Source organism: Carcharodon carcharias, chromosome 33 (genome assembly GCF_017639515.1).
Source record: "Carcharodon carcharias isolate sCarCar2 chromosome 33, sCarCar2.pri, whole genome shotgun sequence".
Classification (NCBI taxonomy): domain Eukaryota; kingdom Metazoa; phylum Chordata; class Chondrichthyes; order Lamniformes; family Lamnidae; genus Carcharodon; species Carcharodon carcharias.
Window position 1 is genome coordinate 14,805,976 of NC_054499.1, and position 17,041 is coordinate 14,823,016.

Genomic DNA, 17,041 nt, shown 5'->3' on the forward strand with positions numbered 1-17,041 from the left:
GCTGACCTTCTCCCCTCTCTTGACCCCAGGAAGAGGCTGAGCGCATCATCGTCGAGGCGCTGGACATCATTACGATCACCGTGCCGCCCGCCCTCCCGGCAGCCATGACAGCTGGCATCGTCTACGCGCAGCACCGCCTCAAGCGGAAGGGCATCTACTCCATCAGCCCGCAGCGCATCAACGTCTGCGGGCAGCTCAACTTGGTCTGCTTCGACAAGGTCAGTTGCCTAGGAAAGAGAGGGGGGGGGGGGGAATGGAGTTTGGAGGGATAGCCGGGTGGGGGTCGCCCTTGATATGTTCCCCTCTCTACCCCTCCCCCCACTCAGTGCCATCACTGCATTGGCAAGGGGTGGAGGCTCGGGCAGAACCTCCCCTCCTCTCCCTTCTCTCCCCTGATAAACCGCTAATCTGCAGCTTCCTGCTGTCGACAGCTGTGGCTGTTCGACTGGGTGAGGCGTTGTGCCCCAGCCTTGCTGGGCAAAGTGAGGAAACTCCCCCCCCCCCCCACCGGAGCTGGTGTGTCGGTGCAGACTCGATGGGCTGAAGGGCCTCTTCTGCACTGTGTGATTCTGGGGAGCTTTGTGAACCAGTGGCTCGAAGCTGCTTGTCCCTTGCCAGCACGCTACACTCTCCGCATTGCCATGTCCCAAATCGCTCACGCGCTGTACCCCAGAGTGTTGGGTTTCCTGAAAGAAACGTCGAATTTGAGTGAGAATGGGCACCCTCAGGAGAGCAAAGAGTAAGAAGATTAACGCTCGTATAGAAACAGGATGACAGCCTGACCTTCCTGTCACCTCTCAGGCCGCCGAATCTCCGCTTTAACTCGTCTGTATCTTTAATAATCACACAGAACTTAAAAGCGTGGGAACAGGCCACTGGCCTGTGCCAGCGTTTGTTTGTGTTCCACGTGAGCGTCCTCCCACCCTCACTCCACCTCACTCTATCCTTCGATTCCTATCTCCACCCCCCCACCTCCACCCCACCCCATGTGTTTACCCAGCTCCCCCTTAAACACATCGACACTATTCGCCTCAACCCACTCCCTGTGGGAGCGAGTTCCACGTTCTCGCCACTCTCTGGGTGAAGAATTTCTCCTGAATTCCTGATTTGGATTTATTAGTGACTGTGACCACCAAACCGCCCCCCCCCCCCTCCCCCACTCCCCATGGTCGAATATCCCCTTTTATTGAAACGTTGCTTCTATTGTTTGGCAGACGGGAACACTGACTGAGGATGGTCTGGACATGTGGGGCTTCCTCCGAGCACAGGACGGCAGGTGAGGTCAAGAATGGTTTTCTTTCCCCCCCCCCCCCTCACCCACTTCAAATCTGAATGTGTTGGGGTAGGGGGTAGGGGGGTGGGGTGTGGGGTGGGTGTATTGCATGGGGATTGCAGTAATCTGCTTGCTCCATCGGGCAGCGGAGGCTCAGTCATTGAGTATGTTCAAGGCAGAGATTGATAGATTCCTAGACATCAAAGGATTATGGGGATAGTGCAAGAAAATGGTGTTGAGTTAAAAGATCAGCCTCGATCGAGTCGAATGGGGGAGCAGGCGGAAGGGGCTAAATGGCCTGCTCCTGCTTCCTCAAGCACCAGCTTGAGCTCCGCGTTTCCGAGCCTGAGCAGCGGCTGGAGTCGGAGGTGCGCCTGCGAGGCAGAGAACGACGTGGGTAGCACGTTCAGGGAGGTGGTCACGGCGCAAGTTTAGGGGCAAGCAGGCAGTCCCAAGAGAGACAGGCAGGTAGTGCAGGAGTCCCCAGAGGTCCCGCCCACTCACCGGCGTCCCCATTCTGGATATCGGTGAAGGCGGTGGATCGTTGGAGGAGTGCAGCAAGAGCCAAGCCCGTGGCATGGCCTGGCTGTACAGGAGGGGAGGAAGAGGAGTGGAAGGGCAGTACTGACAGGGGATTCTTTAAGTTAGGGGAGCAGACAGGCCTTTCCGCAGCTGTCAACGTGACTCCAGGATGGTTTGTTGCCTCCCTAGAGCTAGGGTCAAGGATGTCACAGAACGGCTGCAGGACATTCTTGTGGAGGAGGGTGAACAGCCAGAGTTCGTGGTCCACGTTGGTACTAATGACATAGGTAGGAAGGGGGATGTGGTCCTGCAATCAATTTAGTTAGCTAGGTGGAAAATTAGCAAGCAGGATCTCTAAAGTAGTAATCTCCGGATTACAACCAGTGCCACGTGCCAGTGAGTACAGAAATAGGAAGATAAGACAGATGAATGTGTGGCTAGAAAGATGGTGCAGGAGGGAGGGCTTTAGATTCCCTGGGACACCGGGACTGGCTCTGGGGGCAGGTGGCACCTGTACAAGCCAGATGGGTTGCATCTGAACAGAGCCGGGGCTGAATTCCCTGCAGGCCGTTTTGCTAGTGCTGTTGGGGAGGCAGATAGCACTGAAATAGAGAATAGTAAGTTACTAGATGGAGTCGGAGTAAGGGAGCAAGTAGTGAAGTCTAAATCAGGGTTACACTGCCTGTATGTGAATGCACGGAGTATAGTTAATGAAATTGGGGAGTTAAAGGCACAGATTGCCCTGTGGGATTATGATGTTGTGGCGGTAACGGAGACCTCGCTTAAGGAAGGGCAGATCTGGGTGCTAAATTTTCCTGTTACAAGGTGTCCAGAAAAGATAGGAAAGCAAAAAAAGGAGGAGGTGTGGCGTTTTTGGTTAAGGAGAGTATTGCAGTACTGGAGAAAGAGGATGTGTCAGAAGATTCAAAGACAGGATCGGTTTGGTTGGAGCTAAGGAATAAGAAGGGGGGCAGTTTCATTGCTCGGTATAATATATAGACCACTAGCTAGTGGGAAGGATATAGAGGAACAAACTTGCAAGGAAATTTCAGAGAGATGTAAACAGTAGTTATAATGGGGGACTTTAATTACCCGTGTTTGTTTTAATATTCATTCATGGGATATGGGCGTCACTGGCTAGGCGAGCATTTATTGCCTATCCCTAATTGCCCTTGTTCACAGGGCATTTATTTAAGAATCTGTCATGTTGCTGTGTGGGTCTGGAGTCACATGTAAGCCAGACCAGGTAAGGTTGGCAGATTTCCTTCCCTAAAGGACACTAGATGGGTTTTTACAACAATCGGCGATCGTTTCATGATCATCATTAGACTTTTAAGTCTAGATTTTTATTGTGTATAGATTGGGATTGTGGTAGTGTAAGGGGCAGTGAGGGACGCGTTCCTAGATTGTGTTCAGGAGAATTTCCTACAGCAGTATGTGCCCAGTACAACAAGAAAGGAGGCACTGCTAGACCTGGTTCTTGGGAACGAATTGGGCTAAATAGATCAAGTGACAGTGGAGGAACATTTAGGGGATAGTGATCTTGTAAGGTTTAGGACGACAGTGGGAAATGACATTGGTCAATCCAGAGTAAGAATAATCAACTGGCAGAGAGCGGACTTCAATGGGGCAAGAACGGAGCTGGGCTGGATAGACTGGAACCAAAGCTTGGTGGGCAAAACAGTGGCTGATCAATGGGCTACCTTCATAGTGGAGATGGTTTGGGCACAGTCAGGGTATGTTCCCTCGAAAGGGAAAGGTAGGACAAACAAATCCAGAGCTCGCTGGATGACAGAGGAGATAGAAACTAAGTTAAAGGAGAAAAAGTGTGCTTACGACAGGTGTCAGGTAGCAAATACAATTGAGAACCAAGCTGAATACAGAAGGTTCAGAAGGCATGTGACAAAGCACATACATGAAGCAAAGAGGGATTGTGAGAAAAGACTGGCAGCTAACATAAAAGGAAATCCCAAAGTATTCTATAAGCACGTCAATAGTGAAAGGGTGGTAAAAGGAGGAGCAGGGATCAAAAAGGGGCTTTACACATAGAGGCAAGAGGCATGGTTTGGAATGCACTGCCTGGAAGTGTGGTGGAAGCAGGTTCAATTGAGGCATTCAGGAGGGCATTGGATGATTATTTAAATAGAAACAATGTGCAGGGTTACGGGGGAAAAGGCAGGAGATTATTGGCACTAAGTTAAAGTGCTCAGAGAGCCGGTGCAGACACGATGGGCTGAATGGCCTCCTTCTACACTATAACGATCCTGTGATATGTTCCTATGTTTGTGGCTTGGTGGTACCTGGCCCAGGTGCCAGGTGGCCTAGGTACTGCCTCCCCACCCCCCATCTCAAGCCTGAATCCTCTTGCCTGTATAGCAGCATAGTGGGTACGGAATTGGACCAGCAGCCTGGCGGTCCCGAGTTCAGATCCCACGAGGGGAAAATTGTGAAACACAATTCAATTAATTTGCGGACTGCAGCAGTGAAAGGATGATTAAATCCAGGCAGCACAGGAGGACCATTTGGCCTATTGCATCTGTGCTAGCTCTTTGGAAAAAAGCTGTCCAATTTAAGACCTACTCGTAATTCTGAGTTGGGGGGCGCGGGGGTGAGTCTTAACAATTATCAACCTCACTGTCGCCAGTGGATAGGAGCAGGACTTGGTGATTGTTGACACCTCTTGACATCCGATGAACTTGAAAATTCCTAAACTCCAGCCTGAAACTTCAGCAAAGTCTCCCGATAAGAGCTGGGTTATTTGCGTTCCGAAAACTTAAGGCCCTGGGTGTCTGCCCTGTTTCTTGTTAAGATTATTGGGTGTAGGACAGTTAGGTGGTATAAATTCTCTGAGTAAGTTCAATCCCAGTCACTTGCGGGGAAGATTGACGGTGAGACTACCCAAACCATCTGTATCCGGGGCCAGGGCCTGTGTCACTATGTCCAACGGCTTTTGCCCCTGAGGGGCTCCCTCCCTTTTGGAGACCATCAGCCCATGTGAGTACCACCCTTTCACTGGTATGTCTCTTTCTCTCTCTCTCTCTCTCTTTCTCCTTCCCTTCCTCTGCCCTTGTCCCCTCTCTCTTTCCCCCACCTCCCTCTCTTTTCCTCTCTGCAGGTTTCTCTCCCTGGAGCGTGAGGTCAGCAGCCAGACTCTTACACGGTCCTACTTCATTGCTGCCATGGCAACCTGCCACACTCTGACAAACATCGAAGGGAAGATTTCTGGAGACCCCCTGGACTATAAGATGTTTGAGGCGACTGGCTGGGTGAGTGTCCCCCTCCTCCCTCCGCCTGAAATCATCCAAAACTCTGCCATACACACCCTAACTCACGTCCAGTTCCCTTCACCCTCGATGCTCGGTGATCTACATTGTCTCCCAGTTTGGCAACGCCTCAGTTTAAAAATTCCCATTCTCGTTTCCAGATCCCTCCTTAGCCTTGCCCCCCTCCCTATCTCTGTAACCCCTTCAGCCCTACAACCCTCCGAGACCTCTGCACTCCTCTAGTTCTGACAAGTTGAGCATCCCTGATTTTAATGGTTCCATTCAACTTCAACTGCCTGGACCCTAAGCTCCGTAATTCCCTGCCGAGCCCCTCCCTCTCCTCCTTTAAGACGTTCCTTAAAACCTCTGACCAAGATTTTTTGGTCACTAGTCCTTAACATCTCCTTACGTGGCTCGGTAGCAAATATCTTTCTCTGATCGTGTTGCTGTGAGGAACATCTGGGGATGTTTTAAAATGTTATAAGTGCAAGGGTACTGTTGAGGTAAGATCTCGTGGCCCATGGCTTTCCATCCTGATCCTCCCTACAGGGAGGAGGCGTTCCTCCCTCCTCGCCCACTCTTAATTTTGGCCACCTTTCCTTTCCCCCCCTCCCTCTGTAGGTTCTGGAGGAGCCCACCGCTGAGGAGACAACCCTACATGACCAGATCATGCCCACTGTCGTGCATCCACCATGTCAAACTACCTCTGCGACACCCAGCTGTGGGGATGCTGACATGGTAGGTGGGGTGGGGTGGGGCTTGGCAGGGGTTGGCTGGAGTTGGTGGGGGGTACCTCGGGAACAGCCCGGACTCGTGGTCGAGAATGGAACACACTGCGAGTTGTTCAATAAAAGGGTTGTAAAGGTCTACCCTGCGATTACAGGCCAGTCGGTTTAACTTCGGTGGAGGGGGAAATTTCTAGAAGCAGTTATTCGGGATAGGATTAATAGTCACGTGGCAAAGCTTGGATTGATTGGGAAGAGTCAGCATGGATTTGTTAAAGGAAAATCGTCTCTAATTTGCTGGAGTTTTTCGAAGAGGTAGCGGAGATGTTTGACGAGGGCAAGGTCCTTAATGTGGCGTATTTGGACTTCCAAAAGGCGCTCGATACAGTGCCATACAACAGACTTGTGAGGAAAGTAGAGAGGGAGAAACTGTTTTCGCTCGTAAACGGATCAAGAACCAGAGGGCACAGTTTTCAAATGTTTTGTAAAAGGAGCCAATGCGAGATGAGAAAAAACTTTTTCACACAGCGCGTAACTAGGGTTTGGAACGCACTGTCTGGAAGTGTGGTGGAGGCAGGTTCAGTTGAGGCCTTCAAGAGGGCATTGGATGATTATCTGAATAGAAACAATGTGCAGGGGTACGGGGAGTAGGCAGGAGATTGATGCTAAGTTAAAGTGCACAGAGAGCTGGTGCAGCCACAATGGGCTGAACGGCCCCCTCCGACACCGTGACGATTCTGTGATTCTAAGTGCAAGAGCTCAGAATGCATTGCAAGGAGGGTCAAATGGCGTGGACCCCTTCTCCCCGGAACCCCATTCCCAGGGGAACAGTGTCACTGCCGGGTTATCCAGCCCCCCCACCTCAAAGGCCCTACTGACCTCTGTTCGATCAGCAGAGTAGATGAATCCGAATGATATAGGTTCAAACGCCAGAGATAAGTCAATGTACTGGTGTCGTTAAAGCAACAGAAAGTACAGTCTAGTCTTGCCTGGAGGATAACCACTGGGGTCTGCACATTACTCACCAATCCAGCTGATGTCTCAGAGAAGGTGCACAAAAAAGGATAATACAAGAGCTGAGAGGGAGAACAGAAAAGGCTGGTGCTCTTTCCCTTTACAAAAGGGAAGGCTCGAGGGGTAAACTAATAGAAGCTAGCTATCATCCGGTACAGGGAAAAAAGATGATCCAAGCTGATTCGGGGAGTACTAGACTCCCTCGACAGTGGGTGGAAGATTTATTTTTCTTGCTTACTTTGTTGGAAAGTGATGGGGAGAGGGGCAGACTGTATACAATGCACCATAAACAGCACCTGTAGCAATGTATAAAAAAAGGTGCCATTGGTGAGTGAGGGGCACAGAATTGTTTGAATTATTTCTGCATGTACTCAATTATCCTTTAGCAACTCCACTGGGCGGGGTGGGTGGGTGGGGGTTGGGGTGGGTGGGCTGGGGGTTGGGGTGGGTGGGCTGCGGGGGTGGGGGTTTGAGGTTGGGTAGGGGTGGTGGTTGGGGTGGGGGTGCGGTGGTAGGTTGGGGAGGGTGGGGGGTGGGAAGGTGCGTTGGGTGGGGTGGGGAAAGGGAGGTGGGGTGGGGGGGGCTGACTAATGATTTGTTCCCACCTTCATGCTGACGTGCTTTATTTCTTACCCCCTCTTCCTCTGCAGGAGCTCCAGGAGCTGATGGTGAGTACAGCACTCTCTTCCACGGGTCTGTTTCTGCCAGGTACTTTCTCTGCCAATTTTGAGCGGGTGGGGTGACAGTTCACGCCACAAGTGCCTCCCTGCATCTCTTTACCAGCACCCCTTCTCTCCAAATCTCCCCCCCCACCTCCTCCTCCTCCCCCCCCCCCCCCCCCCCCCCCCCCCCCCCCCCGGCCACCCTCCCCACCCACCTTAGTCCTCCTGTGTGTAGGCAAGACCTGCCCCTATTATTTCATGCAACCCCCTGCCCCCTTTCCAGCAACCTTAGCTGCTCTTCCACCATGTGAGGCCTCACCTTGCACAACCTAACACATCTTCCTGCAGTGTGTGAGGCAGAGAGTTATCGTAGCGATGATTATGGTCATGCATGGAAAGTATTGCATGGGAAGGGGCAGTGGCAGTGTGGGAAGCTGGTATCACAGTATAAGACGTTTCTCAAACTCCAGGGTGTCTCATGTCTGATTTTGCAATAAGCGTCTTTACAATACCAACTTGTATTTAATGATTTACAAAGTAAAACTTCCTTGGGGGGTGTTAATCAAGAAGGAAATTTGACCTAGGGGAGAAGAGGTGGAGAGGTTTTTAAGGAGAGAACACTCAACAAAACTCAAGAAGCTCGACACCATTCAGGACAAAGCAGCCCCGCTTGATTGGCACCCCATCCACAAACGTTCACTCCCACCACCACCGACGCACAGTAGCAGCAGTGTGTGTACCATCTACAAGATGCACTGCAGGAACTCACCAAGGCTCCTTAGACAGCACCTTCCAAACCCACGACCACTACCACCTAGAAGGACAAGGGCAGCAGACACATGGGGACACCACCACCTGGAAGTTCCCCTCCAAGTCACTCACCATCCTGACTTGGAAATATATCACCGTTCCTTCACTGTCACTGGGTCAAAATCCTGGAACTCCCTCCCTAACAGCACTGTGGGTGTACCTACACCACGTGGGTTGCAGGGGTTCAAGAAGGCAGCTCACCACCACCTTCTCAAGGGCAACTTAGGATGGGCAATAAATGCTGGCCCAGCCAGCGAAGCCCACATTCCATGAATGAATAAAAAAGAATTTCCAGAGCTTAGGGTCCAGACAGCTGAAGTCATGGCTGCCAGGTTTTTTCTTTCGTTCTTTCATGGGATGTGGATGTTGCGGGCAAGGCCAGCATTAGTTGCCCATCTCTAACTGCCCATGAAGGGTGCAGCAATTAAAATTTGTGGATGCTCAAGAGGTCAGAAATGGAGGAGAACAGATCTGTCAGAGGGCTGGAGAAGGTTACAGAGATAGGGAGGGTCAAGTTCATGATGGAATCTACATGACTTCCCATAGCTCCCCCTGCCTGCGCCCCTGAACCACCACCACCCCCCCCCGCCCCACCGCAAGCCAAAAAGGGGTTTGTCAAGGATAAGGAGTTAATTGAAAATTGGATGTAAGAGATGAGATTTTGAAGGTGGGGAGACAGGTGACAAACAGCAGGGAGGGGAGCTGTAGAGCACTGGGCCATGATGACTGTAGCTATCTCATCAATGACAAGGATGGGGGAACCACTAGTGAACCAGATTTGCCAAGAAGCACTCTGGACTTCAGACAAGATGGTGCTCCGATGGCCCTGTGTTTTCTCTGGTGGGGCTAGTGTCAGAATATTCCGAGAAGTGGAGCAGGCAACTCTCCCAGGCAACATTCCTGCCTTGACCAACACCACCAGGAGAAAGTGGCACGTTAACTGGCCATTCATCAGGTTGGCCTGTGGTGGGATCCTCCTGCTCATAAAATGCCTGCCTAGTTAGCCTTCACGACAACAGTGGTTTCACTTCATGGTTGTTTTGAGGCGAGTATTGTCGGTATGATACGCTGCAGTTAGTTTTAGCCTGTATCCCTGACCACCTTTAATGTCTGTTTTCTTTTTTGCTTCCCTCCAGAATTCCTACGAGATCGGCATCATCAGTCAGTTCCCCTTCTCCTCTGCCCTTCAACGCATGAGTGTGGTAACCCGAACCCTCGGCGAGAGGCGGCTGACTGCCTACATGAAGGGGGCACCCGAGACAGTGGCTAGCCTGTGTAAAAAGGAGACTGGTGGGTCTGGAGCTCCCCTTCCTACCCACCCACTAACCAGTTGGGTGTTACGAGGGTTAGGGTGGGATGGTTTGCATATACGTGTGTGTGATTTGAGTGAGCGGGAGTGAGTGTTTGACACTGCATGTTGCATAAATTATACCAGAACTGAGAGGTTATAACCATCAGGAAAAGAGTGAACAGGCTGGGGCTCTTCTCTCTCGAAAGGAGAGGGCTGGGGTGTGACCTGATAGAGGTCTTTAAAATTATGACAGGGTAGATGTAGAGAATATGTTTCCCCTTGTGGGGGAGTCCAAAACCAGGAGCCATAAATATAAAATTGTCACTAATAAATCCAGTAGGAATCACCCAGACAGTAGTGAGAATGGGGCTTCACTACAATAGGGAGTGGCTGAGGCGAGCATCGCAGGTACAGAATTGGTATGGTTCAGAAGGAGGCCATTTGGCCCATTGTGTCTGCACTGGCTCTCCTAATGAGTGACTCACCTAGTTCCATTCTCCCCGTAACCCTGCCTATTCGTCCTTTTCAGGTAACCCTAGTTCCCTTTTGAATGCTTCAACTGAACCTGCCTCCACCGAATACTCAAGCAGAGCATTCCAGACCCTAGCCGCGTGAAAAAGTTTTCCCTGATATCATTATTGCTTTTTTTTTAACTAATTACTTTAAATCTATGCCCTCTCGTACCTTTAGCAAGAGCGTGACTGAAGGTTTGAGCAGGAAGCTGGATGGTGATGTTACCGAATTGTAAGGAGATGATTTGGTGATTGAGGCGCTATGGGGTCAGGAGCTGTGGCAGCTCCCAACCTGCGTACCGATTGCCGCGTTGAGTTAAACTCTCCCCGGACTGTTCTGTGGCAGTAATGCCCCTGCTGCTCTGCCATCCCAGACAGGAGACTTCTAGTCCCGATGTTGAGTAGGTTCCAGGAAAGGCAAGAATTGATTTAACTGTGGCTGTGACTGACCCGTGGCTTCTCTCTCTTTTTTGTGACAGTTCCGGAGAATTTCTCTGAGGTTTTAGAGAAGTACACGCAGCAGGGACTGAGGGTAATCGCGCTGGCTCACCGCAAGCTGGAGGCAAAACTTACCTGGCACAAGGTGCAGAGTGTTAACAGGTAACAACGGGCAACGCCAGGAGATATTAGGACTGGCGACCAAAACTATGGTCAGAGAGGTAGACTTGAAGGAGCATCTTCAAAGAGGAGAGTGAGGTGGAGAGGTTTAGGGATGAGCTTAGGACCCAGGCAGCTGAAGGCACGGCCACCCAATGTTACAGTGATTAAAATTGGGGTCAGTGGTCGGGGTGGTGTGAAGGGGGCCAGAATTGGAGGAGTGGAGAGACCTCGGAGGGCTGGAGGAGGTTACAGAGTTTCGGAGGGGGGGGTAGCGGTGAGGGGAGGCAAGGCTGTGGAGGGATTTGAAAACAAGGATGAGATTTTGAAATTGAGGCGTTGCCTGATTGGCATCCTATGTCGCTCAGCGAGTAGAGAAATGAAGAAATCCAATCCCCACTCAGCTTTCTTACTCTATGCTGCAGTCTGTTTTGTTTCATATTTGTTCATGAGATGTGGGCATCGCTGGCTGGGCCCAGTATTTATTGCCCATCCCTAATTGCCCCTTGAGAAGCTGGTGGTGAGCTGCCTCCTTGAACCCCTGCAGTCCATGTGGTGTAGGTACACCCACAGTGCTGTTAGGGAGGGAGTTCCGGGATTTTGACCCAGCGACAGTGAAGGAACGGCCGATATATTTCCAAGTCAGGATGTTGAGTGACTTGGAGGGGAACTTCCAGGTGGTGGTGTTCCCATGTGTCTGCTGCCCTTGTCCTTCTAGGCGGCAGAGGTCATGGGTTTGCGAGATGCTATCGAAGGGGCCACGGTGGGTTGCTGCGGTGCACCTTGTAGACGGTACACGCTGCTGCTACTGTGTGTCGGTGGTAGAGGGAGTGAATGTTTAAGGCGGTGGATGGGGTGCCAATCAAGTGGGCTGATTTGTCCTAGATGGTGTCGAACTTCTTAAATGTTGTTGGTGCTGCACTAGTTACGGGGGCCTATTGATCTTTAAGCACATATGAACATGGCTAAGCACAGCATCACAGCTCAGCTAACGTAGCAATTCCTACATTTAAAACAGTGACTGTAAAGGGCTTTGAGACGTCCAGTGCACGTGAAAAGTTCTGGATAAATGCAAGGCTTTATTCCCGTTCACGTACTTCCAGCCAGAATCACTAGACCAGGGCCAGATACCCTGAATTAACTCTGACTCCTAATTTCCCCATGGGGCCTCTTCTAAGGGCCTCCTAGCACCCCCATGCCCACCCTAGTTCATTTTGTACAGTTCAGGGATTAAACTGGAGACAGTCTGCGGTCTGGTCAGTGCCTCATCCACATGTTTATCAACGGAGCTTGTTCCTAAAATATCCGGATTGATAAAAGCCAGCATTACAGCAGCCAAATGGTGCTCTCCATGCAGCCTCAGCTGCACACGGGATGAGTTTCTTAATTCCCGGCGCTCCCAGGCACTCCGAGCCTCCTTCCCGGCGTTCCCAGCTGCTCCAATCTGCCGGCTGGTTGATTAGGCGTCTTGGTGACCACTTTAGCTCAAATAGTCGCCTCACAGCAAAGCTGTTGATCTTTAACTCTTCTGTTCTAGACCCTCCCAGTCGAACACCCCATAAGGTATTTCGAGCACTGTTGGCCTGGGGCAATGAGCTTAAATCGACAATGTCATTCCCTCCACAGGGCTGTGATCGAGGGCAACATGGAGTTCCTGGGACTGATAATGATGCAGAACAAGCTTAAACCACGTTCTATCCCCATCCTCAGCGAGCTAAAGAGAGCGTGTATCCGGACGGTGATGGTGACAGGTAAGCGGCTTGAGTGAACCCTCGGTGGGGAGGCTAGAGTCCCACTGGAGGAGGGAGGGAAGAGCAGCCTCTGTTGTAGGAGAGCTGGCAGCCAATTTACACAACGCAACATCCCACACCCAGCAGTGGGATAAACGAATGGATGATCTGTTTTGCAGTGTCGTCGTTTGGGAGATAATTACCGGGGAGAATTCTTTGAAATAGTGAATTGATATCTGTTTCTTGCATCAAACTGAGAGGGGCAGACCCTCAGTTTAACATCTCATCCAAAAGCCGGCACCTCTGACAGTGCTGCACTCCCCCAGCACTGGGCCTGTCGGCCTGGATTATGAGGCTCGATGCTCTGGAGTGAGGCTCGAACCGAGGGCCTCCTGACTCGGGGATGAGGGTGCGAGAAATACCCAACGAAACACACTTTTTTTTATTATTCGTTCGTGGGATGTGGGTGTCGCTGGCTAGGCCAGCATTCTTTGCCCTTCCCTAATTTCCCTCGTTCAGAGGGGCATTTAAGAGTCAACCACATTGCTGTGGGTCTGGAGTCGCATGTAGGCCAGACCGGGTAAGGAGGGCGGATTTCCTTCCCTGAAGGAGATTGATGGAGGTGAGACACGTTGTGATGTGGAGGCTAAAAGCCTGTAAATGGTGTGTCTATACAGCTCTGCCTCTGAGTGAGAGGTGTGCGGGAGTGAAAATTCAGTCATGCATTTGACCATTCTGTCCCCTCGGCTTCAGGTGTGAGCTTGGGATCGTGGGGAGGGGGTTTGGTAGAGTGTTGACGGAGGGCTAGGGGGGCGGGGGAAGGGGAGCGGCAGGCTGCCGATTTGAGGTGGGGTCAGGCGGGGGACTCCAGGCAGCACATTGAAACCCAGCGTTTTCCTCCCCTCACTGACAGGCGACAACATGCTGACGGCGGTCTCCGTGGCTCGGGAATGCGGCATGATTCCCCCGCACGGGAAGGTGATCGTCACCGAGGCGTCGCCTCCGAAGGACGGTCAGGCTGCCACCATCCACTGGCAGCACGCGGAGGACCCGAGCAGCTGGAGGAAGCATGTGGGGACCGACACCAAGGTAACAGAATCAGCAGCGAGCTCGGGTCCATACGTGACGCCGGCCCCGTGGCTCAGCAGGTCCTTGTGATACGGAAACAAGTCCTTAGGGCACATCCCAGCTGGGATATTGTGTCCGATCACAGAATCACACAGTGCAGAAGAGGCCCTTCGGCCCATCGAGTCTGCACTGACATGTGACAAACACCTGACCTACCTACCTAACCCCATTTACCAGCACTTGGCCCATAGCCTTGAATGTTTATGAGGTGCCAAGTGCTCATCCAGGTACGTTTTAAAGGATGTGAGGCTAACCCGCCTCCACCACCCTCCCAGGCAGCGCATTCCCCCAGACCCTCATCACCCTCTAGGTTAAAAAGCTTTTCCTCACATCCCCCACTAAACCTCCTGCCCCTCCCCTTGAGCTTATGTCCCCTCGTGACTGACCCTTCAACTAAGGGGAACAGCTGCTGGGCACCGCACCTTAAGAAGGAACTCAAGGCCTTGGAGAGGGTGCAGAGGAGATTTACCAGAATGGTACCAGGCATGGGGAGGTTTCAGTTACACAGAGAGACTGGAGAAGCTGGGCTTGTTCTCCTTAGAGCAGGGAAGGTTAAGGGGAGATTTGACGGAAGCATTCAAAATCAATCAAAGTTTTGATAGAGAAAATAAGGAGGAGCTGTTTCCACTGGCAGGAGGGTTGTTAACCAGAGGGACACAGATTGAAGTTAATTGGGTAATTGGCAAAAGGACTAGAGGTGGAGATGAGGAGAATTCTTTTTTAATGCAGCGACTTATGATGTTCTGGAACGTGCCACATAAAAGGGCGTTGGAAGCAGGTTCAATATTGACTTTCAAATTAGAAATAGTTCACCTCCAGGCAAAGGAAAGAAAAATCAACCAGAGCTCCCATCTCCCTCTCCGTCCAGACTATACATGATAACCGGGTACGGCTTCCCTCCTGATTCTTGCTGTCCAGCCTCCTGTGTGAAAAAGGGGGTTACTTGAGCGAGTTACCAGAGATGCCAGTGGACTGTCAAACAGCATGAGTCACTCATGTGATGGAATACTCCCCACTTGCCTGGATGAGTGCAGCTCCAATGACACTCAAGAAACTTGACACCTTCACTGTCGCTGGGCTAAAGTCTGGGAGCTGCCTTCCTAACAGCGCTGTGGATGTACCTACATACGACCTGCAGCGGTTCAAGAAGGCAGCTCACCACCACCTTCTCAGGGGCCGTTAGGGATGGGCAATAAATGCTGGGCCCAGCCAGCGAAGCCCACACCCCAAGAAAGAATATATACAAAAAACGTCCCAAGACAGAACAGCCCACTTGATTGGCACCCCATCCACCACTTTAAACATTCTTTCCCCCCACCACCGCCACACAGTAGCGGCAGTGTGTGTACCATCTACAAGATGCACTGCAGCAGCTCACCAAGGATCCATCAACAGCGCCTTCCAAACCCATGACCTCTACCATCGAGAAGGACAAGGGGCAGCAGATACACGGGAACACCCCAAGTTCCCCTCCAAGCCACACACCTTCCTGACTTGGAAATATTTCACCCTTCACTGTCATTGGGTCAAAATCCTGGAACTCCCTCCCTAACAGCACGGTGGATGCACCTATGGACTGCAGCAATTCAGGAAGGCAGCTCACCACCGCTTTCTCAAGGGGCAACTAGGAGAGGCAGTGAATGCTGGCGGTGCCAGCGATGCTCGCATTTTGAATTTATTGCTTTCATAAAGCACCATTAGGAGCTCTGGTGATGGGGGAAACGTGTGGCGATATCTCTTAGGATATTCCATTTAAGTCCAAACATTGTCATGTTGCTTTAGGGCATCACCAGTGGGGCCAGACCCTGCTTAAGGTGGGGCCGAGGCCTTTCGATGTCTATTCGAGGAACAGGAAGATATGATGTGCCTCTGCCTTTAGCAATACTGAGACCTGATGTTTCGTGCTGCCCTCATTGACTTCCTGATTTCCCAGGATGTCCGAATAAACGTGGAGGATGGCAGCCTGAAGGAGCGGCCCCAGTCACCTGAAATCTCCTACCATTTCGCCATGAGTGGAAAATCCTTCGCTGTGATCACGGAACACTTCCCTGACTTGCTTCCCAAGGTCAGTCCAGCTCTCCTTTCTCTCTATCACTGATGGTGCGTGGTTGTGTGCACGCCTGCACGTTCATGTGTGCGTGTATGTGTTCCTGTGCACGTGTGTGTAGTGTGCTGTAAACAGTACCCTTAAAGGGCTTTAGAGTGTGTCTTCTCCAGCCTCCCTCTGGAGGAAGTCACAGAGCTCTGAAAGCTTTCACCGTTAAACCTGCCCCCACATGCTCCATTTTTTTTTTGTTTACATAGAATTACATCATAGAATCATGAAATAGTACACACTGAAACAAGCCATTCAGCCCAACAGGTCCAGTGTTTATGCTCCACATGTAACCCCCACCTACACAGCTTCACCTCAACATGTCAGCATAATCTTCTAATTCTTTTACCTTGTGTTTATCCGCTTTCCCCTTAAACATATCTGATTTTTGATTTGTGCTGTCTGATTTCACACTTCAACCCCCATTTTCTCCCTTTCCCCCACTCCCCAACCAAGTGTTCCTTTCCCCAATGTTCGAGTTGCAAAGTTCTCTCTCACCCTTACTTTTATGATGACCTTAAAGATCCATCTCTTTGACTTTGATTCCTGCCTCATCTATTTGCCTCAACCCCTTGGACCTACTGCTGGGGAAATGAACACTTTCCATGCTTGGCAGCTACTGACAGCACAAACACTCCCAGGACAGGTACAGCACGGGGTTAGATACAGAGTAAAGCTCCCTCTACACTGTCCCCATCAAACACTCCCAGGACAGGTACAGCACGGGGTTAGATACAGAGTAAAGCTCCCTCTACACTGTCCTCATCAAACACTCCCAGGACAGGTACAGCACGGGGTTAGATACAGAGTAAAGCTCCCTCTACACTGTCCCCATCAAACACTCCCAGGACAGGTACAGCACGGTGTTAGATACGGAGTAAAGCTCCCTCTACACTGTCCTCATCAAACACTCCCAGGACAGGTACAGCACGGGGTTAGATACAGAGTAAAGCTCCCTCTACACTGTCCCCATCAAACACTCCCAGGACAGGTACAGCACGGTGTTAGATACTGAGTAAAGCTCCCTCTACACTGTCCTCATCAAACACTCCCAGGACAGGTACAGCACGGGGTTAGATACAGAGTAAAGCTCCCTCTACACTGTCCCCATCAAACACTCCCAGGACAGGTACAGCACGGTGTTAGATACGGAGTAAAGCTCCCTCTACACTGTCCCCATCAAACACTCCCAGGGCAGGTACAACGCGGGGTTAGATACAGAGTAAAGCTCCCTCTCCACTGTCCCCATCAAACACTCCCAGGACAGGTACAGCACGGGGTTAGATACAGAGTAAAGCTCCCTCCACACTGTCCCCATCAAACACTCCCAGGACAGGTACAGCACGGGGTTAGATACAGAGTAAAGCTCCCTCTACACTGTCCCCATCAAACACTCCCAGGACAGGTACAGCACGGTGT

At 51.3% G+C, this 17,041-nt stretch overlaps 1 protein-coding gene across 2 annotated transcripts in view; it reads left to right on the forward strand.

Annotated features, from left to right (window-relative positions):
• LOC121272263 (probable cation-transporting ATPase 13A3) overlaps nucleotides 1-17,041 on the forward strand; it is a 78,757-nt gene that overhangs the window by 21,740 nt on the left and 39,976 nt on the right. For both annotated transcript variants that reach the window (XM_041178805.1, XM_041178804.1), the window contains exons 13-22: nucleotides 30-218; nucleotides 1,215-1,276; nucleotides 4,911-5,061; nucleotides 5,680-5,796; nucleotides 7,448-7,465; nucleotides 9,406-9,559; nucleotides 10,552-10,672; nucleotides 12,296-12,420; nucleotides 13,313-13,488; nucleotides 15,461-15,592. In XM_041178805.1, coding sequence (XP_041034739.1) covers nucleotides 30-218; nucleotides 1,215-1,276; nucleotides 4,911-5,061; nucleotides 5,680-5,796; nucleotides 7,448-7,465; nucleotides 9,406-9,559; nucleotides 10,552-10,672; nucleotides 12,296-12,420; nucleotides 13,313-13,488; nucleotides 15,461-15,592 — 1,245 coding nt within the window. The remainder of the gene's footprint in view (nucleotides 1-29; nucleotides 219-1,214; nucleotides 1,277-4,910; nucleotides 5,062-5,679; nucleotides 5,797-7,447; nucleotides 7,466-9,405; nucleotides 9,560-10,551; nucleotides 10,673-12,295; nucleotides 12,421-13,312; nucleotides 13,489-15,460; nucleotides 15,593-17,041) is intronic.